General features: G+C 35.9%; 1 protein-coding gene across 13 annotated transcripts in view; it reads right to left on the bottom strand.

Annotated features, from left to right (window-relative positions):
• The window catches only part of NCOA2 (nuclear receptor coactivator 2), a 298,607-nt gene that overhangs the window by 87,313 nt on the left and 190,505 nt on the right, over window positions 1–20,789 (bottom strand). For all 13 annotated transcript variants that reach the window (XM_036886218.2, XM_036886214.2, XM_036886211.2 and 10 more), the window contains 2 exons: window positions 19,865–19,969; window positions 16,663–16,835 (listed from right to left, as the gene is read on the bottom strand). In XM_036886218.2, coding sequence (XP_036742113.1) covers window positions 16,663–16,835; window positions 19,865–19,950 — 259 coding nt within the window. In that variant the 5' untranslated portion in view covers window positions 19,951–19,969. The remainder of the gene's footprint in view (window positions 1–16,662; window positions 16,836–19,864; window positions 19,970–20,789) is intronic.

The following is a 20,789-nucleotide window of genomic DNA, read 5'->3' as shown; positions in this document are numbered from 1 at the left end:
AAGTGTCTGTCAGTAGATGAATGGATAAAGAAGATGTGGTACATATACACATATACACAATGGAATATTATTCAGCCATAAGAAGAAAACAAATCACACCATTTGCAACCATAACATGGATGGAGCTAGAGGATATTATGCTCAGTGAAATAAGCTAGGTGGAGAAAGACAAGTACCAAATGATTTCCCTCATTTGTGGAGTATGACAACGATGCAAAACTGAAGGAACAAAACAGCAGCAGACTCACAGAACCCAAGAATGGACTAACAGTTACCAAAGGGAAAGGGACTGGGAAGGGTGGATGGGAAAGGAGGGATAAGGGGAAAAGGGAGTATTATGATTAGCACACATAATGTAGTGGGGGTGGAGGGCACAGGAAGGCAGTATAGCACAGAAAAGACAAGTAGTTACTCTACAGCATCTTACTACACTGATGGACAGTGACTGTAATGGGGTATGTGGTGGGGACTTGATAATGGGGGGAATCTAGTAATCACAATGTTGCTCATGTAATTGTACATTAACAATAACAAAATTTCAAAAAAGGAGATAAAATAATACTTTAAGATTTCTAAAAAAGAGAATGGGGCACTTTAGGCCATAGTAAATTTCAACCTCTTCATAGAAAAATTTCAAAATCTGACTAAAAAAATCAAATTGCAACCATGTGGAAAACAGTATAATGATCTCAAAAAGTTAAACAATTAGTGCATGATCCAGCAATACCCTGGGTTTAAAACTCCGCAAGCTGAAAGCAGGGTCTTCAACAGATATCTATACAGCAATGTTTACAACAGCATTTTTCACAATATCCAAAATGTGGAAATAAATATCTATCAATGGATGAATGGATAAACAAAAAATATGGTATATACATCCAATGGAATACAATTCAGCCCTAAAAAGTAAGGAAATGCTGATATATATATATATATATATATATATATATACCCTATAACATGGATGAACCTTGAGGGCAGTATGCTAAGTGAAATAAGCCAGTCACTAAAAACAAAAACTGTATGCTTTGACTTAAATGAGTTCCCATTCATAGAGGCAGAAAATACAACAGTGGTCACCAGGGGCTGGGGGTAGGAGGGCTGAGTACTTAGTGTTTAATGGTAAAGAGTTTGTTTGGGATGACAAAGAAATTCTGGAGACAGACAGCAGTGACAGATGCATAACAATGTGAAGGTACTTAATGCCACTTAATTGTACACTTAAAAATGATAAATTTTATGTTATGCATATTTTACCCCAATAAAAATAAAGGGTTAACTTAAAATCAATTGTTAGGTTAAAGTTAACTGGTACCCAGAGTCTATTTACTCTGTAGGTATTATAAGCAGAACTGCAATTCTTGTATTTTGTGAATTATCCTTCACTGTCATGTTCTTGGAGAACAAAATAGGATTTGACAGATGATATGCTGGTTAAGACCAAGTCTGCAGTAAAAGCTGGACTACAAGTATAATAAGGCCCCAAACTGCTGAAGGTCAATTTTTACTGGACTTTGTACACACAGCAAAGCATAAATGTAAGAGTCTCTATTTCTTACCAACAAAGCTGTGGTGAAGAATATGGTTGTTGTTTTCCTGGAATTATCACTTTAAAAACACTGGGCATGACAGAAAAGATGAGAGGATTAAAAAAAAGGACTCCTGTACTTATTACCAGAGATAAATGATTCAGTAAAATTAGGTTAATGTTTTCTAAGTAGAAATGAACTAAAATATTTCAGAGTGAATGACAAATTATAAGAAGAGCACTGGGAGGTGACATTGTGGGTGTCTCTGTTTGTACACCCCAGAACTACTGATAACCAGATAACCAGAAGGATTTACAAACATCATACTTCTTCCTTCCCTGTAACTCACATACAGCAGTCTAATGTAGTAACAACCTTCAGGGAAAGAAACGTTCTTTAGGGGAATGTGAAATGGCTGAAATGAGGCAAAAATGTCTGGAAGGGCGATCTACATGCAACGGTGCTTTTCTCTCATTTTCCTACTAACTTCAGATTTGCCTTAAGGGTTCTTCCTGTGCCTTGGAACCTCCTCTTCATACTCCTAACTTCAGGTCATGTTTGGTGTCCTAAATTATTATGCAATATATACAGTATTAGTACTTAACTACAGAAGGCATTCAGTGTGGCAATATAGCATTAGCTAGTTATTATTCTAAAAATATCTCCTTGGAAAACATATTCAACATCATTAACCATCAAGGAAATGTAATCAAAACTACAGTGAGATATTACCTTACACCTCTCAGGATGGCCACTACCAAGAAGCAGAGAACAAGAAGAGTTGGTGAGACTGTGGAGAAACTGGAACCGTTGTGCACTGTTGGTAGGAATGTGAACTGGTGCAGCCACTATAGAAAGCAGTATGGTGGTCCTCAAAAAATAAAAAATAAAACTGCAATATGACCCAGCAGTCCCACCTTTGTGTATACACCCAAAAGCACTGAAAACAAGATCTTGAAGAGGTACTTGCATACCTATGTGCACTGCAATATTATTCACAGTAGTCAAGATGTGGAAGGAACCTTAATGTCCACTAAGGGATGAATGGATAAAGAAAAGGTGGTACATATATACAATGGAATATTATTGAACCTTTAAAAAGAATATTCTGTCACATGCTACAACATGGACATACCTTGAGGATGTATGCCAAGTTAAATAAGCCAGTCCCAGAGATAAATATTGCATGGTTCTACTTACATGAAGTACCTAAAGTAATCAAAGTCATGGAACAGGAGAATGGTGATTGCCAGGGGTTGGGAGTAAGGGAAAATGGCAAGCTGGTCAATGGGTATAGTGTCCACCATGCAAAATGTAAAAGCTCTAGAGTCTGTTGTACAACCATGTGCATGTAAGTAATAAAACAGTAATGTACACTTACTTTAAGAGGGTAAATCTATGTTATGTAGTTTTTTTTCTTACCACAAACCAAAAGAAAAAAAAAAGGCAACAATAAACACTCATCGAACTAGAAAAAATTCTCCTTGGGAAGACTAATTAAAATAGTTGCATGTATTACAATTTATTACTGTATAATCCATCTCAGTCTGAAAATTAACTTAACCAAAAGTACACAGAAACAGTCACATTTTCCTCTTCCTTGTTCTACCAGTAAAACAGGTTGAGAAAACAGGCTTGTACTCCTTACTAGTGTGTTTAAAAAAAAGAAAGAAAGAAAGAAAGAAAAAACAAACAAACAAAAAACTGAGAAAAATGTACTTTAAACTTAAACTAACCAGAGAATGACAACAATAAAACAATAAAAACAATAGTGGTATTTGTGCTCTATATCTTTATTTAGTTGTATATTAGTTACTATACATCTTAGTATATATATATATATATATATATATACTTATATATGGTTAGTATATATAACTTAGTGATCTTAGTTAGCCATTTCTAATCTTTAACAGTGCATAGATTATACACACACACACACACACTCTTACATAGTGAGAAAATTACAATGCAATTGGAAACTCCTGTTCTTTTCTCCTTACTGCACCCCAAATATTTAATTCATTTCTCAAAAATTGTATCATATCATTCTTCAGATAAGAAGAATGAAGGAGATGTACACTTAAGCTCATGGAAATTTAAACGTATTTGACAAAATCTTAGACATGAGTTGTTTCAAAACCAGTACATCCAGTATGTGTGTAGCACAAATATAAAGTATGAATGTACTTCTTACTTCTTATATATTCTTTTCTAATACAATATGTCTACTTAATATTATTAGGGAAAATATTTCATGTTAAAGTTCATAATAAAAATTATAAAAATTATTTAAAACTTTTACTATTAAAAACTATAAAAACAATTATAAAAATTAAAAAAACATAAAATACTTCTCCCTAGGATTTCAAAATATACTCTAGTTGGCAAACTGTGCAGATCTGTTATCTTTATAGTTACAGGGTCTCAAACGCTAAATTTTTCAGAATCTAAGAAAGTTGAAGTTGACCACCCAAGTATCACTTAAGATACAAAAGCACTTTCAGGAGACAAACTAAAATATTGTAAATATTGTTTGTCACAGAAGAGGCTGTGATTTATCATTCTTGGACAAAAAAAGTGAATGTATTCACACATTTGTTGGAAAAAAAATTTTAAGTTCTTAAAATTGGGGTGCTGTTTCCCCCAATAATGAAGCATTATACAGAAAAATTTGATGGGTCAGATGTGGGGGATACTGGTGAGGACCCCTCGCCTTCGGATATTTTATCACCAGCCTAGAATCCTTCCAACTGTGCTCTCAAACTAAAATAGTTGTAATACTTCACCCTAATGGCCAATTAAAGGTGGGTAGTTGTCAACCAGCTGAGGGGGAAGAGGAGAGAAGCATTCCATGCAGAAGATATGGAGACAAAGAAATAATGCCTGTGGGTGTGGGCCTGTGCTGATGTATGTTACAGAGGAGGGGATGCAAATTCAAGGAGTCTGTGGGCTGGAGCCAGCAAAAATAAGGCAGGCCTGGAGACAGGTCACAGAGGGGCTGGTATGCTATGGCGAAGGCTATTTGTTTGGACTTTGTTATAGTTTGGCAGCAGTCATTGAGGTTGGGGCGAAAGGATCAACCTGGCTCCCCCTCAAGGGAGTTTTAGGGGGCTACATTTAGCTGATTCAAGGGAGGAATAGCCCAGTATCACTCCCTCAGGCACAGTAGCAGACACAACTATTTCTAAGTTCCAGCAGTATAAGGGGTGAGGGCAGGTGACATTGATCCATCTCCTGTTGACAAGTACAGTGGAGGGCAGAGCAGTCAGAACAAAAGTGGCATGTATGAACAGAACACAAAGGCTGGGGGTAGGAATTAAATAGAAGGTAAGGCCTGATCTCTAGAGACTCAGCACAAACGCTCTTATCTAGATGTGTGCAATTGTCAAATGAGACTTCACTTTAAGTTATTATTGACAATGTCATAAGAGACTATAAAATGAAACTTTTAAAAATTTATCCTTGTGTTGGAACTTGAACACACATGCTTTGCAGCATGTTTCCCATCCTTCTCTTGTCTCCGTCAGGCTCTCTCTGTTGGTCTGTCTTTGCGGGTCTCTACTGTGTATCTATCTCTGTCATTTTCTCACCTCCATTTCCTCCTATTCCTTCTAAGTCCCCTCAACAAGTTACAAAAATGAATAAAACATTACTTATAAATATTTATAATTTCTTCTGTTATAGATGAATGAGACATTTTATAGTTCCCTAGTATATGTCAGCTTATCTTTTTCTTGTTATTGTTATTTAAGTGGTTATGTGCCTTCTGCCCCCTCACCTCCAATCCCCTGGAATAGCAGCATTAAAAAAAAATGATTCCCATGCCTAGTACAGTGCATCTCTAGAATTTTGAGACCATGGTATATGATGTTAGGCCAACTCAGGGAGAAATGGTTAGGAGTCTCTCATTTTCTGTTACCTTCTCCAAATTCCAATGTTGCTTAAGGCACTGTGCTTGCTTTCTATTTGGCTCTGACCTACCCTTTTCAGCCTCAAATCCAACCAAATGCCTCAACACATTGTATCCCATAGATAAACATTCTGACTCTGCACACAGTATGCCTGTGAGGGCTCCTGCACCTTTGCTCAAGTTCTTCTGATCCCAGTTTGGAAGGTTTCTTTCCCTTCCCCAATCCTCACTCTCTCACATATTAAAATCTCACTCTTATAGAGGAAGAAAGGAACAGAGAAGAACTACAAAAATAACCACAAAATAACTAACAAAATGGCAATAAGTAAATATCTATCAATAATTATTTTAGATATAAATGGAATGAATGCATCAATCAAAAGACACAGGGTGACTGAATGAATGAAAATCAATACTCAGCTATATGTGCTGCCTAAAAGAGACTTACTGCACACCCACACATATACAGATAAAAAGTGAAGGGATGGAAAAAGATACTCCATGCAAATGGAAGAAAAAAAAATGAAAAAGAAACACTGGGGTAGCAATACTTCTATTAGACAAAATAGACTTTAAAACAAAGACTGTAATGAGACAAATAAAAGCATTAAATAATGATAATAAGATCAATCCAATGAGAGGATTTAACAATTGTAAATATCTACACATCCAACACAGGAGCACCTAAATATATAAAGCAAATATTAACAGACCTGAAGGGAGAAACTGACAGTACTAAAATAATAGTAGGGGACTTTAACATCTCACTTACATCAATGGGTAGATCATCAAGGCAGAAAATCAACAAGGAAACAGTGGCTTTGAATGACATATTAGATCAACTTGACTTAATAGATAGATACAGAACATTACATCCAAAATAGCAGAATATAAATTGTTTTCAACTGCACACAAGACATTCTCCAAGGTAGATCACACGTTAGGCCACAAAACAAGTCTTAATAAATTTAAGATTGAAATCATACCAAGCATCTTTTCTAACCATAAAAGTGGAAATCAATTACAAGGAAAAAAAGAAACTGGAAAAAACACATTAAACATGTGGAGGCTGAACAAATGCTAATACATAACCAATGGGTCAACAAAAAAGTCAAAGAGGAAATAAAAAATAACTTGGGGGACAAATAAAAGCAGAAATGCAACTTTGGAACACAGCAAAAGCAGTTCTAAGAGGGAAGTTTATAGCAATACAGGCCTACCTCAAGAAAAAGGAAAAAATCTCAATTAAGCAATCTAACATTAGACCCAAAGGAACTAGAAAAAGAACAAACAAAGCCCAAAACTACTAGGAGGAGGGAAATGATAAAGATCAGAGAGGAAATAAATGAAATAAAGAATTAAAAAAAAGAGACTAATGAAACAACTGGTATATTGAAAAGATAAAATAGATAAACCTCTGGTCAGACTCATCAAGAAAAAAAAGAGGACTCAAAATAAGAAATGAAAAAGAAGTTACAACAAACACCATAGAAATACAAAGGGTTAGAAAATTTTACTATAAAAAATTATATGCCAACAAATTGGATAACCTTGAAGAAATGGATAAATTCCTAGAAACATACAATCTTTCCAGACTGGATCAGAAAGAGACAGAAAATCTAAATGGACTATTTACTAGTAAAGAAACTGAATCAGTAATAAAAAGACTCCAAACAAACATAAGTCCAGGGTCAGATGATTTCACAGGTGAATTCTACCAAACATTTCAAGAAGAGTTATATCTACTTTTCTCAAACTATTCCAAAAAACTGAAGAGGAAGGAATGTTTCCAAATTCATTCCATGAGACCAGCATTACCCAAAGCCAGCTAAAGACAATACAAAAACAGAAAATTACAGACCAATGTCCCTGATGAACACAGATGCAAAAATCCTCAACAAAATAATAGCAAACTGAATTTAAAAATACATCAAAGGAAAATTCAAAATGGATCAAAGACCTGAATGTAAGTCATGCAGCCATAAAACTCTTAGAAGAAAACATAGGCAAAAATCTCTTGAATATAAACATGAGCAACTTTTTTCTGAACATATTGCCTTGGGCAAAGGAAACAAAAGCAAAAATTAACAAATGGGACTACATTAAACTAAAAAGCTTCTGTACAGCAAAGGATACCATCAGCAGAACAAAAAGGCATCCCACAGTATGGGAGAATATATTCATAAAAGAAATATCTGACAAGGGATTAACATCTAAAACATTTAAAGAACTCACATGCCTCAATAACCAAAAAAGCAAAAAACCCAATTAAAAAATGGGTGGAGGATATGAACAGACACTTCTCCAAAGAAGAAATTCAGATGGCCAACAGGCACATGAAAAGATGCTTCACATTGCTAATTATCAGGAAAATGCAAATTAAAACCACAAAGAGATATCACCTCATAGCAGTTGGGATGGGCAACATCCAAAAGACAAGGAACAACAAATGCTGGCATGGATGCGGAGAAAGGGGAACTCTCCTACACTGTTGGTGGGAATGTAAATTAGTTCAGCCATTGTGGAAAACAATATGGAGGTTCCTCAAAAAACTAAAAGTAGAAATACTATTTGACCCAAGAATTCCACTCCTAGGAATTTACCAGAAGAAAAGAAGATCCCAGATTCAAACAGACATATGCACCCGTATGTTTACTGCAGCACTATTCACAATGGAAGCAACCTAAGTGTCCATCAGTAGATGAATGGATAAAGAAGATGTGGTACATATACAGAGTGGAATATCATTCAACCACAAGAAGAAAAAGAATCCTACCATTTGCAACAACATGGATGGAGCTAGAGCATATTATGCTCAGTGAAATAAACCAGGCAGAGAAAGACAAGTACCAAATGATTTCACTGATTTGTTGAGTATAACAACGAAGTGAAACTGAAGGAACAAAACAGCAGCAGACTCATCAACTCAAAGAAGGGACTCGTGGTTACCAAAGGGAAGGGGTTCAGGAGGGAGGGAGAAAGGGACTAAGGGCATTATAATTAGCACTCATAATATAGGTAGGTCAAGGGAAGGCAGTACAGCATGGAGAAGAGAAGTAGTGACTCTATAGCATCTTACTACACTGACAGACAGTGATTGCAATCAGGGGGGAGGCGGGGACTTGATAATATGGGTGAATGTAGTCACCACAATTTTGTTCATGTGAAACCTTCATAAGACTGTATATTAATGATACCGTAATACATATACATATATATATATCTCAAAGGGATCATCCATCATTACTAAATGGGATTTATTCCAGCGACACAGGATAGTACAATATTCATAAATCAATCAATATGATATACCACATTAACAAAAAGAATAAAACCACAGGTTCACCTCAATAGATGCTGAAAAAGCATTTGACAAAATTCAACACCCATTCATGAAAAAAAAAATCTCTCAACAAAATGGGTATAGAGGGAACCATACCTCAATATAATAAAGGCCATATACAACAAATCCATAGCTAATACCATACTCAAGGTCAAAAAGCCCACTCTTACTACTTTTATTTAGCACAGTATTGGAATTCCTGGCCACAGCAATCAGACAAGAAAAAGAGAGAAAAGGCATCCAAATCGGTGAGGAAGAAGTAAACTGTCACTATTTGAAGATGACATGATACTGTACATATAAAATCCTAAAAACTCTACCAAAAAACTATTAGAATAAATGAATTCAATACACTGCAGGATACAAAAATCAACAAACAGAAATATATTGCATTTCTATATACTAACAACAAACTAGCAGAAAGAGAAATTAAGAAAACCACCTCATTCAGAATTGCATCGAGAAGAATAAGATAACTTTAACCAAGGATAGTATTACAAGGAGGTAGAACTGAAAACTGTAAGACACTGAAGAAAGAAATTAAAGATGATATAAATAAATGGAAAGAGACACCATGCTCAAGTATTGGAAAAATGAATATTGTTAAAATGTCCACACTACCCAAAGAAATCTGCAGGTTCAACGCAATCTCTATCAAAATACCCATAGCATTATTCACAGAACTAGAACAAATAATCCTAAAATTTGTATGAAACCAGAAAAGACCCTGACCAGCCAAAGCAATCTTGAGAAAGAATAACAAAGAGGTATCACAATCCCCAATTTCAAACTGAACTGCAAAGCTATAGTAATCATAACAGCATGGTACTGGCACAAATATAGGTACATATTTGTGTATGGAATTAATGGAATTGAGAACAAGGGTATAGAGAGTCACAAAATAAACTCATGCTTATATGGTCAATTAATCTGTGACAAAGGAGGGAAGAACATAAAATGGGGGGAAAAACAGTCTATTGAATTAAAAGATGTTAGAAAAACTGGACAACTATATATAGAAGAATGAAACTGGACTACATTATTATTAACCATACACAAAATAAACTAAAATGGATTAAGGACCTAAATGTAAGACCTGAAATCATGAAAATCCTAAAAGAAAAACATAAGCAGTAAACCTTTGTACATCAATCTTAGGAATATTTTTTTTGGATCTGACTCCTCAGGAAAGGGCAGCAAAAGCAAAAATAAACTAAACTAAAAACCTAAAAAGTTTTTGCACAGTGAAGAAAACCATCAACAAAACAAAACGGCAACCTACTGAATGGGAGGCGATACCTACAAATGAGATTATCTGATAAGGGGCTAATATCCAAAATATATAAAGGACTCATACAATTTAACATCAAATAAACAACAATCCAATTTAAAAAAATATGGCAGAGGACCGTAACAGACATTTTTCCAAAAGAGACATAAAAATGGCTAAAGACACATGAAAAGGTGCTCAACATCACTAATCATCAGGGAAATCAGGAAATGCATTTCAAAACCACAATAAGATACCATCTTACACCTGTCAGAATGGTTAGTATTAAAAAGACAAGAAATAGCAAGTGTTTTAACAATGTGGAGAAAAGGGAACCCTTGTGCATCCATTGGTAGGAATGTAAACTGTTGTATCGACTAGGAAAATAATGTGGAGGTTCCTCAAAAAATTAAAAATAGAAATACCATATGATCTAGTAATTCCACTTTATTTTACCTGAAGGAAACCAAAACACTAATTCAAAAAGATATATGCACCTTTATGTTCACTGTAGCATTACTCACAGTAGCCAAGATACAGAAGCAACCTCAGTGTCCATCAAAAGATGTGGTGCGTATATATATATACAATGAAATATTACTCACACATAAATGAAGAGTGATATCTTGCCATTTGTGACAATATGGATGGATGTAGAGGGTGTTATACTAAGTGAAATAAGTCACATAGAGAAAAGCAAACACTGTATGATTTTACTTACATGTGGAATCTAAAAAACAAACCAAACAGAAACAGACATAAATACAGACAACCAACTGGTGGTTGCTAGAGGGGAGGGTAAGGGATGGATAAAATAGGTGAAGGGGATTCAGAGGTTCAAACTTCCAGTTATAAAGTAAATAAGTCATGGTGATGAAAAATACAGCATATGGAAAACTGCCAATAATACTGTAGTAACTTTGTATGGTGACAGATGGTAACTACACTTATGATGAGCATTCCGTAATGTATATAAATGTTGAATTACTATGTTGTATACTTGAAACTAAAATGGTATGTCAACTACAGTACAATTTAAAAATTTTTAAGTGAAATAAAATAAAATATTCTCATATAGTTCAAATTTATTGTCCTCCTTAAAACCTGCACCAGTGTCTTTCACCACATCCCCAATGTCCCATACAGCTCAACAGCAGTTGTCTGCAAGCTGATTTCCCTCAAATTATGCAGAAGCTCCAATGAAGAAAACCATGTACTTATTGACTGTTGAAACTCCCCATTAGTGTATTATATCTTGCAGATAGTATTTACTCAGTAAAAATTTTACCGAATGAATGTTTTCTCTTGAATGAAATCAATACACACAGTGGGGTTTCAGAATTAATTTCTTTTCATAACAGCAAAAGGTGATCAAGAAAACAAGGGAGCCCACTTTCTTTTAGAGTGAGGAAGCGAGTTTAAATGTTGAAATTAGAGCCCATGTCATAAACTGTTAAAATCCTAAAGCATTAGGATACATTATTTAAATCTGCATCTGAAAGCTGTTTAAAAAAAAATTCCATATACTTAAGAATAAACACAAAATAATGGAAAACCAGAAGCTAATGTGAGCAGAAAATGAACCCTGCTTACTAATTTTAAGGATTTCCTTAATAAAATGAGCCATTAGCCCACATTAAAACATGAATGTGAATTACATGCAGATCAGGAGAAAAATATTTTATCTTCATTAAAAATTGCAGTGTCAAGGATATAATGCTCATCAAAGTTTGATTTATTTCTTGATGCATGGAAAATCCATAACAGTTTCAGGTCTTCAAGAGCAAGGTAAGGTCAAATTCATTCCTGTGTTGAAGTAAATAAACAAGGGCAAGATAAAAACTGCCAACTCTTGCCCTCTTTAGTTCTCCTTAAAGCAAATGTGACTCAGGTAACAGGGACAAGCAGCAGCTGCCAACGTCCAGCAGGAGCAACAGAGCTGGAGGAAAGTTATGCTGATGGAATCACACAAAGTACTAACATTTCTGATTTCTGTCTGACTGCATAGTTTTGATAGCATCTATTTACTTTTTCTATATTAAAATAAAAAGAATCAACACTATAAGAATACTGAGGCTTAAAACTGTAACAGAGAATACATCTGAAAACATGTTTCCTTATCAGTATCAAGTCCTTAGGAAGAAAACTTAGATTTCTTTGGATGATGACTTCAGGTATAGATGTCAGAAACATTGATTAAAAGAGTAGTAACTATTAGTTAAGTCTATATGACAAGCACTAGCTTAAACCCTTCATAAACAATATTGAACATATTTTCCACAAGACCTGTACTGAGGTATTATGATCCTGGTTTTACAGATTAAAAAGGGAAGACCCAGAGAAGTTAAGAAACTTGCACATGATCATACAGTTGGTGGAGGACATCGGGCTCATCTGGTTTAAATAAAGCTTGTGATCTTACTAAGTTCATTATACTCATTACTTTAACATACCCTGCCAACTGAGTTTGGGGTTTGCACTGGTCTATTATACTGTCTACTCTGTTGGCCCACTGTTAGATCTGGCTGGCTGACTGTAGCCATTTAATTATCACTGGCACATTTAGAAGAAGATAGGATAACAAAGAAGATGGCAATTGAAACTCAAACTATATGTAGTGAATAAGGGACCAATGCTTTAAAAAGGTTAAGACTATACATGTCATTGGTCTCCCATCTGTTTTCCAAATAACTAAGACTTTGTCCTATCATAAATATGTGACCGGCAATGCAAAACACCATCTGCGGTATGAAAGTATCTACAAGGGCATGCCCAAGAGATGCTGACTTTGCTAAACTATTCCTTGAAGTGAGAGATGACTCTAACGTCACTCTAAGGTTTCATCACATGGAACATTAAGCAATGCTAGAAAGCATCACCCAAAAACTTGATTTACAGATGTCACCCCTGGAAGGGATCTGATATCAGAGCCCTTTTGCTCACTCTGCTTAGTTCTTTGCTATTAGTTCGTGCTGAGGATTTAGCTTTGAGTAACTGAATTTTCATCACAAGAACTTAAAACATTTAATGCAGGAAAAAAAGAACAGGAAGGGAAATTCTACATTTTACTGTCATACACTAGAATTAGGTTTCTATTACTATTTCCTTGAGATTTTAAATAATTTTCCCCCAAATCTAGCTAGTACCAACATGGGTTTTTGAAATATACCTTTTATTCTTATTGCTATTCATTTGTAAAACTACATTTAGAAAAATAATAATGAAAGGTTGAAACCAATTCTCTATTAACGAATAAGTACGTCTGTATTCAAATATGCTGCACTAAGTGGCAAATGTTTTCTAAACAATAAAATTCATTAAAAAATTTTAGTTTAGAAAAAACAATGAAAAGTGTGCCTATATTTGGGATAACAGAGGAGATACCGATTTAAATAAGGCAGTAGAAAAGCATTAATTTTTAAAAGTCCCTTAAATGTTTCAGTCACTTTAAACTTCAATTTTATTTTTTAAGGGCATAAGAATCATCATGTATTTTCAACAGAAATTTTTATTTAAGTTTCAGCTGAGGAGTGTGACATTGGACACAATAATCCAAAATTAAAATCATTTTTATTTTTCCTACTTATTATTATTATTCTGTGGAATAGAAGCAATATTAGGTTCTCCAATTAGGAAACGATTATTTACCATTTATGACTGCTGTTTGCAAGTTACAGGAACCAGAAATTCTAAACATTTACCACATCCTATAGTTCAATCTCAAAAAGCTGGTGTAATGGCTTAGATGCAGACTCTGCGCATACTCGCTCTGCATGTGCAAGGTCCGCTGCGGCATGAATGCTCTTGGAAGCCAGTGTGTCTGCCAAATGTGTTTTGTAAAGGGCTATCTATGAAAAAATGCTTGTTCATTTAAATAGCTGGTAATTCCCTCTCCTGAGGGCCATTTTAAAATCTCATTTCTTCTCTTCCTTTCTCTATAAAGTGTATGGAAACGTGAGGAGCAGCTGATGACAGAGCAGACTTGAGTGAAAAAGCCCATCATGTGTGGCCAGTCTGTAGGAATTTCTGACACTGGGAGGGGGTTCCTTCATTTTTTTCTCTTTCTTGATGTGTATTGATTAGTGTAGCACCTCATGCAATCCAGTTTAACTTCTCCAGGACAATTATGATTTTATTCAGGCTAACACTTGCAACAGAATTACAAATTAAGTTTAAACAGCATTGTAAAGATGATGGTTGGGCTTTATTTGTACTGACTGATAGGGAGATCAGTTGGGTGGGCAGGCACAGAGAGAGAGGGTAGGGGTGGAGAGAAGGGCTCAGGTCTGATTTATGTGTTGCTCTTGAACCTTACCTGGCTGTCTGCTGCTGAGAGAAATCAAGCTGGCCCCAATAGAGCTGTCAGTGAAATGGTGTGCGTGGGCTATGCAGGGTTCTCTGGCACCAGAAAAATTTTACTTTCTTCATATGACCATGTTGGGGAGGATATTCATAACCATTTCCCCCACTCTCTTCCCCAACACTTTTCATCTGAAAGAAGAGCTGTCTGAAGATCTTAATATAGGTGAAGAAAATAATATGTGCTGTTTTGCTTAATGTAGCAAAGATACTAACTACGTACTAAACATTTACCGTAACAGGTTACTTGCTGAGTGCATTTCCACAGCTCATAATTTCAACACCCTGAAACTTAGACGTTATGATTGCTAAATTCTACGTGAGGAAATTGAGTCGCAGAAAGAAAATAATCTACCCAGGTTGAGAGCCTGTAAGTGGCAGAACCAGGATCATCCCTAACTTCTACCTGATCTGATTCTAAAGTTCTGCTCTTTTTTAAAAAACAATTTATTAAACAAGCAGTATCCTTATTAGATAAGTTGAGAACTTAGAAGTATGTTTATACTTTCCATTCCGTTTTTAAATTCTGCCTCCCTTTTCAAAAACACGTTACTTTTCAAATTAGCAGGAACTATTGTAAGAGTAAGACACGACAGGGTGTTTATGGTTGCTGCTTCTTGGGAGGTTGTGGCGCGCAGCCTTATGATTAAACCTTCAGCAGAATATGGCACAGTCCCAGTGTGACACATCTTAATGTGTTTTATGGTTTGAAGCAAGAATTATCAAGGCTTTGCAAAACTTAAGAACTTGTGCAAGACCTGGATAGTGAAAATATAGATGCAACTGCTTTAAAGCATAAAGGTATTACCTAACATGCAGTGTTCACAAAACTGAATCATTCAAAATCTTTGAAACAAGAAGCTAAATGAATTCTCCCCTGCAATGACATCAGCAGCTAGAAATATAGCAACATCAAAGCACTGTGAAAGTTTAAACAATTATTTCTCCTAAGGCCTCTGGGAATAGTATTTTATCCATTTGCTAAAACCAAAAGATGAAGAAGATACAAAATTGAGATTAAGTTTTTGATAATTAGTGAATCTCAAAGGGAAAAGAAGAGCAATGATGGGAGACAGAGATAGGAACCAGAAGTAGACACCCCTTGAATGCTGAATGTTAATTCTGATGGAAAACCAGGAAATACAGGCCAATTTTCAGAGTGGGCTGGTGTCAGCAACTGTGCAGTGAATACTATGTGTATATTTCTAAGTTCTTAGAAGAGAGAATTATATTTGTAAAATTGTTTTATATAGAACTTAGCTTAACACTATTTGCATAAAATGGAAAACACTATGATAATCATATATAAATTAGGTTTATTTTAGCTAGGATTTTAGGACACATGGGAGCAGGTAAAAAAATTTAGGCTCATATACCTAAGCAGACAAAGATGTTGTTTTTCTAAAATCTGCCTCTTTTGAATATTATATAAAAGGTAGATAAAAAATATGAACTCTAGGTTGCATCCAAAAACAGATTGCAAGAGATAGTAATCTCCCTAGCCTTGCCCTGAAGGAAAGCAGGATACGAATACTTCAAGAGCATATATTGGCCGTGAGCACCGAAACACTGTTCATACTTGCCTAACATGGATTTTTTTTTTTTTTGGCAACACAGTCCAATGTGTTTTTTAAAATACTATTTTCATAGTTTTTTTTTTCTCTAGGCAAAAATATCAAAGAGAGACAGAAAATGATCTCAGGAAAAAAAGAAAACCCCAGAAGAAATCTGTCATGTTCTGTGTTTCAACTTCACAAAAGAATTCTGACTGGAGGTTTGAGCCTTTCAAATCTCTTGCCATTCGGGATATGAAATTCTAATCTAGTGGCATGGCCAGTTGAGACTCACTTAATCAAATATGCTGACTACCTGAAACAGGAGGTGGTTCACTTCCTGACTTCAGCTGGCTCCTCACTTGCAAATTTTGACAGTCACTTACTGTGCAAGCTATGAAAATTCCAAGGTAGGGGAGGAGACTCAGTGGGCACCTAGATGAGTTTTACTAAATGAAAAGTTACAGCGCCCTGCCTCACCTAAGCCTCCTCTGTCTTTGGGGATCACTGAATTTTATATAAAGCCTATTTATAAACCACTGCAAGTGATACTTGCATTCGTCTTGCCCTGTGACATCATTTCCTCATCAATAATTTAAGCCTAAGAAATGGATTGAAGGGACTGAAGGGACATCGCAAACATGGAAAATCAGAAAGCAACTAAACTCTCCCAAGTATTAATTCAGTCCTTTTACCTTGTTCTTTGATCTGGCGAATTTGCTTCACAGTTTCTTTTAAGATTGCACATTTGTCAGGTTTGAAGTTAAAGTTGTCTATATCGTTAAAATTTGCAAAAATCAGCTCTGCAAGTTCTTCAATATATTTATTTTCCTGTTCACGATTACGTTTCTCAGTGCTCCTCTTGGGGCTAAAAAGAACGAAGATGTTTTTATTATGAATTTGAAAAAGAGCTGTTTTGAAAAAGATAAGCATGTTAAACAAGTTCTAATACAAAGAGTACAAACAAGAGTTACTTATATACACACATAAACATAGTTGACCCTTGAACAACATGGGGATGAGGAGTGCCGAGCCCCTGCACAGTTGAAAATCTGGGTATAACTTTTGACTCCTCCAAAACTTAACTACTGATAGCCTATCACGAGAGCCTTACTGATAATATAAACACTCAATTAGCACATATTTGGTATGTTATATGTATTACATACTGTATTTGTGTAATAACTAGGGAAGAAATGTTCTTTCAAATTGTCACCAATCTCAAAAAAAGTTACAATTGGTTTCTTGAAAGAAATCTGAATTTAAGTGGATCCATGCAGTTCTAATCTGTGTTCACAGGTCAACTGCACTTTGTGGGGAAAAAACTGAATTTGCCCTAAATGTAGCATGTTTTTTTGAAATCAGACTTACCCTAGGCTGCAATTACATATTTACTATTATCATTTGTTCAATGTGCTTAATGTTTCCCACTGAACTGTCAATTTCACAGTGACAATGGTCAAGACGATTTGCTCACCACTGTGCTTAAAACAATGCATGTCTCAAGTGGCCATTGTATTTGTTGTTGACTAAATAAAGGAATGTTTTAGAAAAAGGGGTGAAACATTTATAAAAAGTTTTTAATTTATATTGGACTAGTAAAAGAAGAAAGGGATGTTAACTAGTTACAATGGTAATAAATTCCAATGATTTTTGGTAAAGCATACAAAAATAATGAAAATAAATTATTATAATTTCAGAGACTTCTTTAGGATGTCAGTGATCACACCAAAAAACAGCCTTTATAGATAATGCAAAAAAAAAAACAAAAACAAAAAAACAAACACATAGAACAGCTAGAAACAAAAGCGAAACTGATCTAGGGTATTTGTTAACTGTCCAAGCTGAATGACATGCAAAATATAAACAAATGGTCTAAGTTCAACTAAAGTTTTAAAAAGTTAATGGAAGAGAGGAAAAAATAAAAATTGGCAAGATCTTGCCATCTGAATTTGATAAAATAGCAAACTCAAAAGTCCCCCTTGATAATAACTATATGCACAATTTTTCACTGAAGTATGGTAGAGGGCCTACTAAATGACATTCAAACAATACAATAAATAACTTATACAATGTAGCAGCTTTCTGTATTTTAAATAGTTACTTGTGTATAATACCAACTTATTCAATTCTGTAATTTGTAATAGACTACCATATATTTGCCTCTAAATATTAGTTTTGTTTTCATAAACTAATAAACCTTAGAACATAATTCCTCCATTTTATATGATTTGTCCAAGATCACCCAGTGAGTTACTAGGAGAGCAGGGACCAGAATTTGGTTTTTCTAAAACTAATTTTTACTCCTAGTTTCTTCTTTATTAGGTCTAGGGAAAGGGAGGGAGTGGCTGTAACAGGTGGAAGAGTCAGATTCCCTCTGTGAACCCCTCTACCCTCGTCTACTTCCATCCATCACTCTCTCCCACAAGACAATAAGTAAGTGACAAACAGGTGAGAAAGGAGTACTTGTGTTCCAAAGGGGTGCACCAGGCAGGTGGCTGAGAGCTGCACCCACCGCATGGCACCAGCACAGTGCTGATAGAAGAGCAGTGCCTCCCTGGAATAGTCTCCACCTTACCAAACTGCCTCCTCCAGTAAAACTGCTGAGCATTGAGGAGGTCACGGTTAGCCAGCAAGTACTAGGGAATCTAGAGGCAATACACAGGACCTGGGGCCTGGGGCTGGGATGTGGACAGTGGTGATTCATTAGGCTTGTTTTGCTTGGCAACTAAAAAGGGAAAGGGAATATAAACACTGGCTTTCTGCTCTTTCTCCTTCTCTTCCTCCCTTAATGACTTTTCCTAGTCCTCTACCCTACTGTGGCCCCATCTGATCATTTAACTCTCCATTTATAGATGTTGCTGTTTTTATTTAACTTTTAAAATCATTTATATATTTAAATCAAAGGGGTGAATTGTCTCTTCTACCTTTGTCCCTATTTGCTTAGTTCTCATCCCCCAAGTGGGTAACAACTCTTAAAGTTCCTTAATTATCCTAAAATAATACAAATATAGATTCTTATTATTTTCTTCCTTTTTATACAAATGGTAGTATCCTATAAACATTTTCTAAACTTTGCTTTTTCTCTGTACCAATATTCTTAAGAGATTCTGTTCGTATCAATCCATGAAGTGTTCTCATTCTTTTTTGGCTGTATTGTGTTCTAGTTTATGGAGTATCATAGCTATTTAAATAGCTACTTACAAACACTTAGGTTTTTCCTAATCTTTTGAGATTATAAACAATGGTGTAATGAGTAATATCATACTTATATCATTCTGCATGTATAAAAGAATATTGTCAGAAATTCCTGAAAGTGGAACTGCTAGTTTAAAGAGGATATGAATTTTGTAATTTTAACAGATACTGCTGAATTACACTGCATAGAAGTTATAACAACTCACACTTTCACCCACAATGTATGATACAGAACTTGCTTTAAAATTATTTGTTGTATTCACTGAAGAGCCACAACCTCTGTCACCAACTCAAGACAAGAGAAGAGAGGAGAGGAGAGAGGAAAAGAAAAGTGGGTCGGGGGACCAACCCAGTACAATATTAACAGCAAGTCTTTTTACTATGGAGTCTTCTAGGACATTCTGTGAGCTAAAGGAAAGGAAAATGTGAAAAACTCAAAATTATAGAATAAACTGTTTTAAGATTCAGGGAGACAGGGGATGCCAGAAGTAGGTGGCTTTCTTCTTGTAAAGAGTAATAAAATCTGCAACTGATTAGCATCCAAATGTAAGCTCAGTAATACATATTCAAAGGTTAACTGTTAAGGAGAAGAATCAAACACAATATTGAACCAGGTATAAAACCAATGCTAAAATACTGAAGCAGCATGCTGTGGCTTTCATGGGCAATACTGATTCTGTTTCTCAGCAAGAAGCCAACCTGGGTCCCAGCTGGTCAGGACATTCCTTGCGCTTCCTTGTCTCTGCCCTGGATGGGTCAGAGGTGTTTTCTCCCATTCCACTCATCTTGAACACATATCAGCAACTAAAACAGAAAACAGGGGGGGGGGGGGGGGAGAGTGAAAAGCTGATGATAAAGTTTACCAAGAATTTACCAACAATAAAAGAACTTGACTTTAATCACAAACTTGACAACTGTAATTAACACTGATTTATGTACATGCATAACTTCTAATAAAAGGCTGCCTTTTAAAAAAATCTTTGCCTAAAAGTTAAGCAAATGTAAAGGTTAGCATTTAAAAAGCAAAGAAGCCTACCTCACTGGGTCCAAACTCTTTAAAAGGAATTGTATTTCAACAGCACCATGAACTACACTCTGCCAGTCCTGAGTCTCTGCGGCCGGCCTCCAGTTTCGGCGCGACCTTGCACCACGTAAGGGGCTCCTCCCAGCCTCTGTTTTGGGTTTGGCCAATGTGCGGTCTGTGCTGCCGCAGCTCACCGTGACAAACAGCCCTGCGATGAGCCAGTGCCACACCAGTAAGTGAATGTTTCTAAACCTGACCAGGTGGATGTGACACCCCGTCCTAGCCTTACACAAGGCCTCCGTAAGCAACACCCCTCAGAGGACCTTCCCGCCTCCCTCCCGTCCTGCAGCAGCTGCCTCACTGCTCCTCCCTCCACGCGCTCCGGGACCTCCCAGCCCTGGTTTCCTCTCTCACATCCTGCTGCCCATAACTCTCCTCCCTCAGCTGAGTCTAGCTGCCATCCCAAATGTCTTACGATGCACTAAAAAAAAACAACAAGAAAAACCAGAGAACATTACTGACCCTAATGGAGGGAGAGAATTACTGGCTCCTGCTTGAATCCCTTTCAGTAAGAAAACAAAAGGACATATCATAAGAGAA

This window comes from Manis pentadactyla, chromosome 3 (assembly GCF_030020395.1).
Source record: "Manis pentadactyla isolate mManPen7 chromosome 3, mManPen7.hap1, whole genome shotgun sequence".
Lineage (NCBI taxonomy): Eukaryota > Metazoa > Chordata > Mammalia > Pholidota > Manidae > Manis > Manis pentadactyla.
Note: the sequence above shows the minus strand (reverse complement) of the source record. Positions and strands in the feature narration are given on the sequence as shown.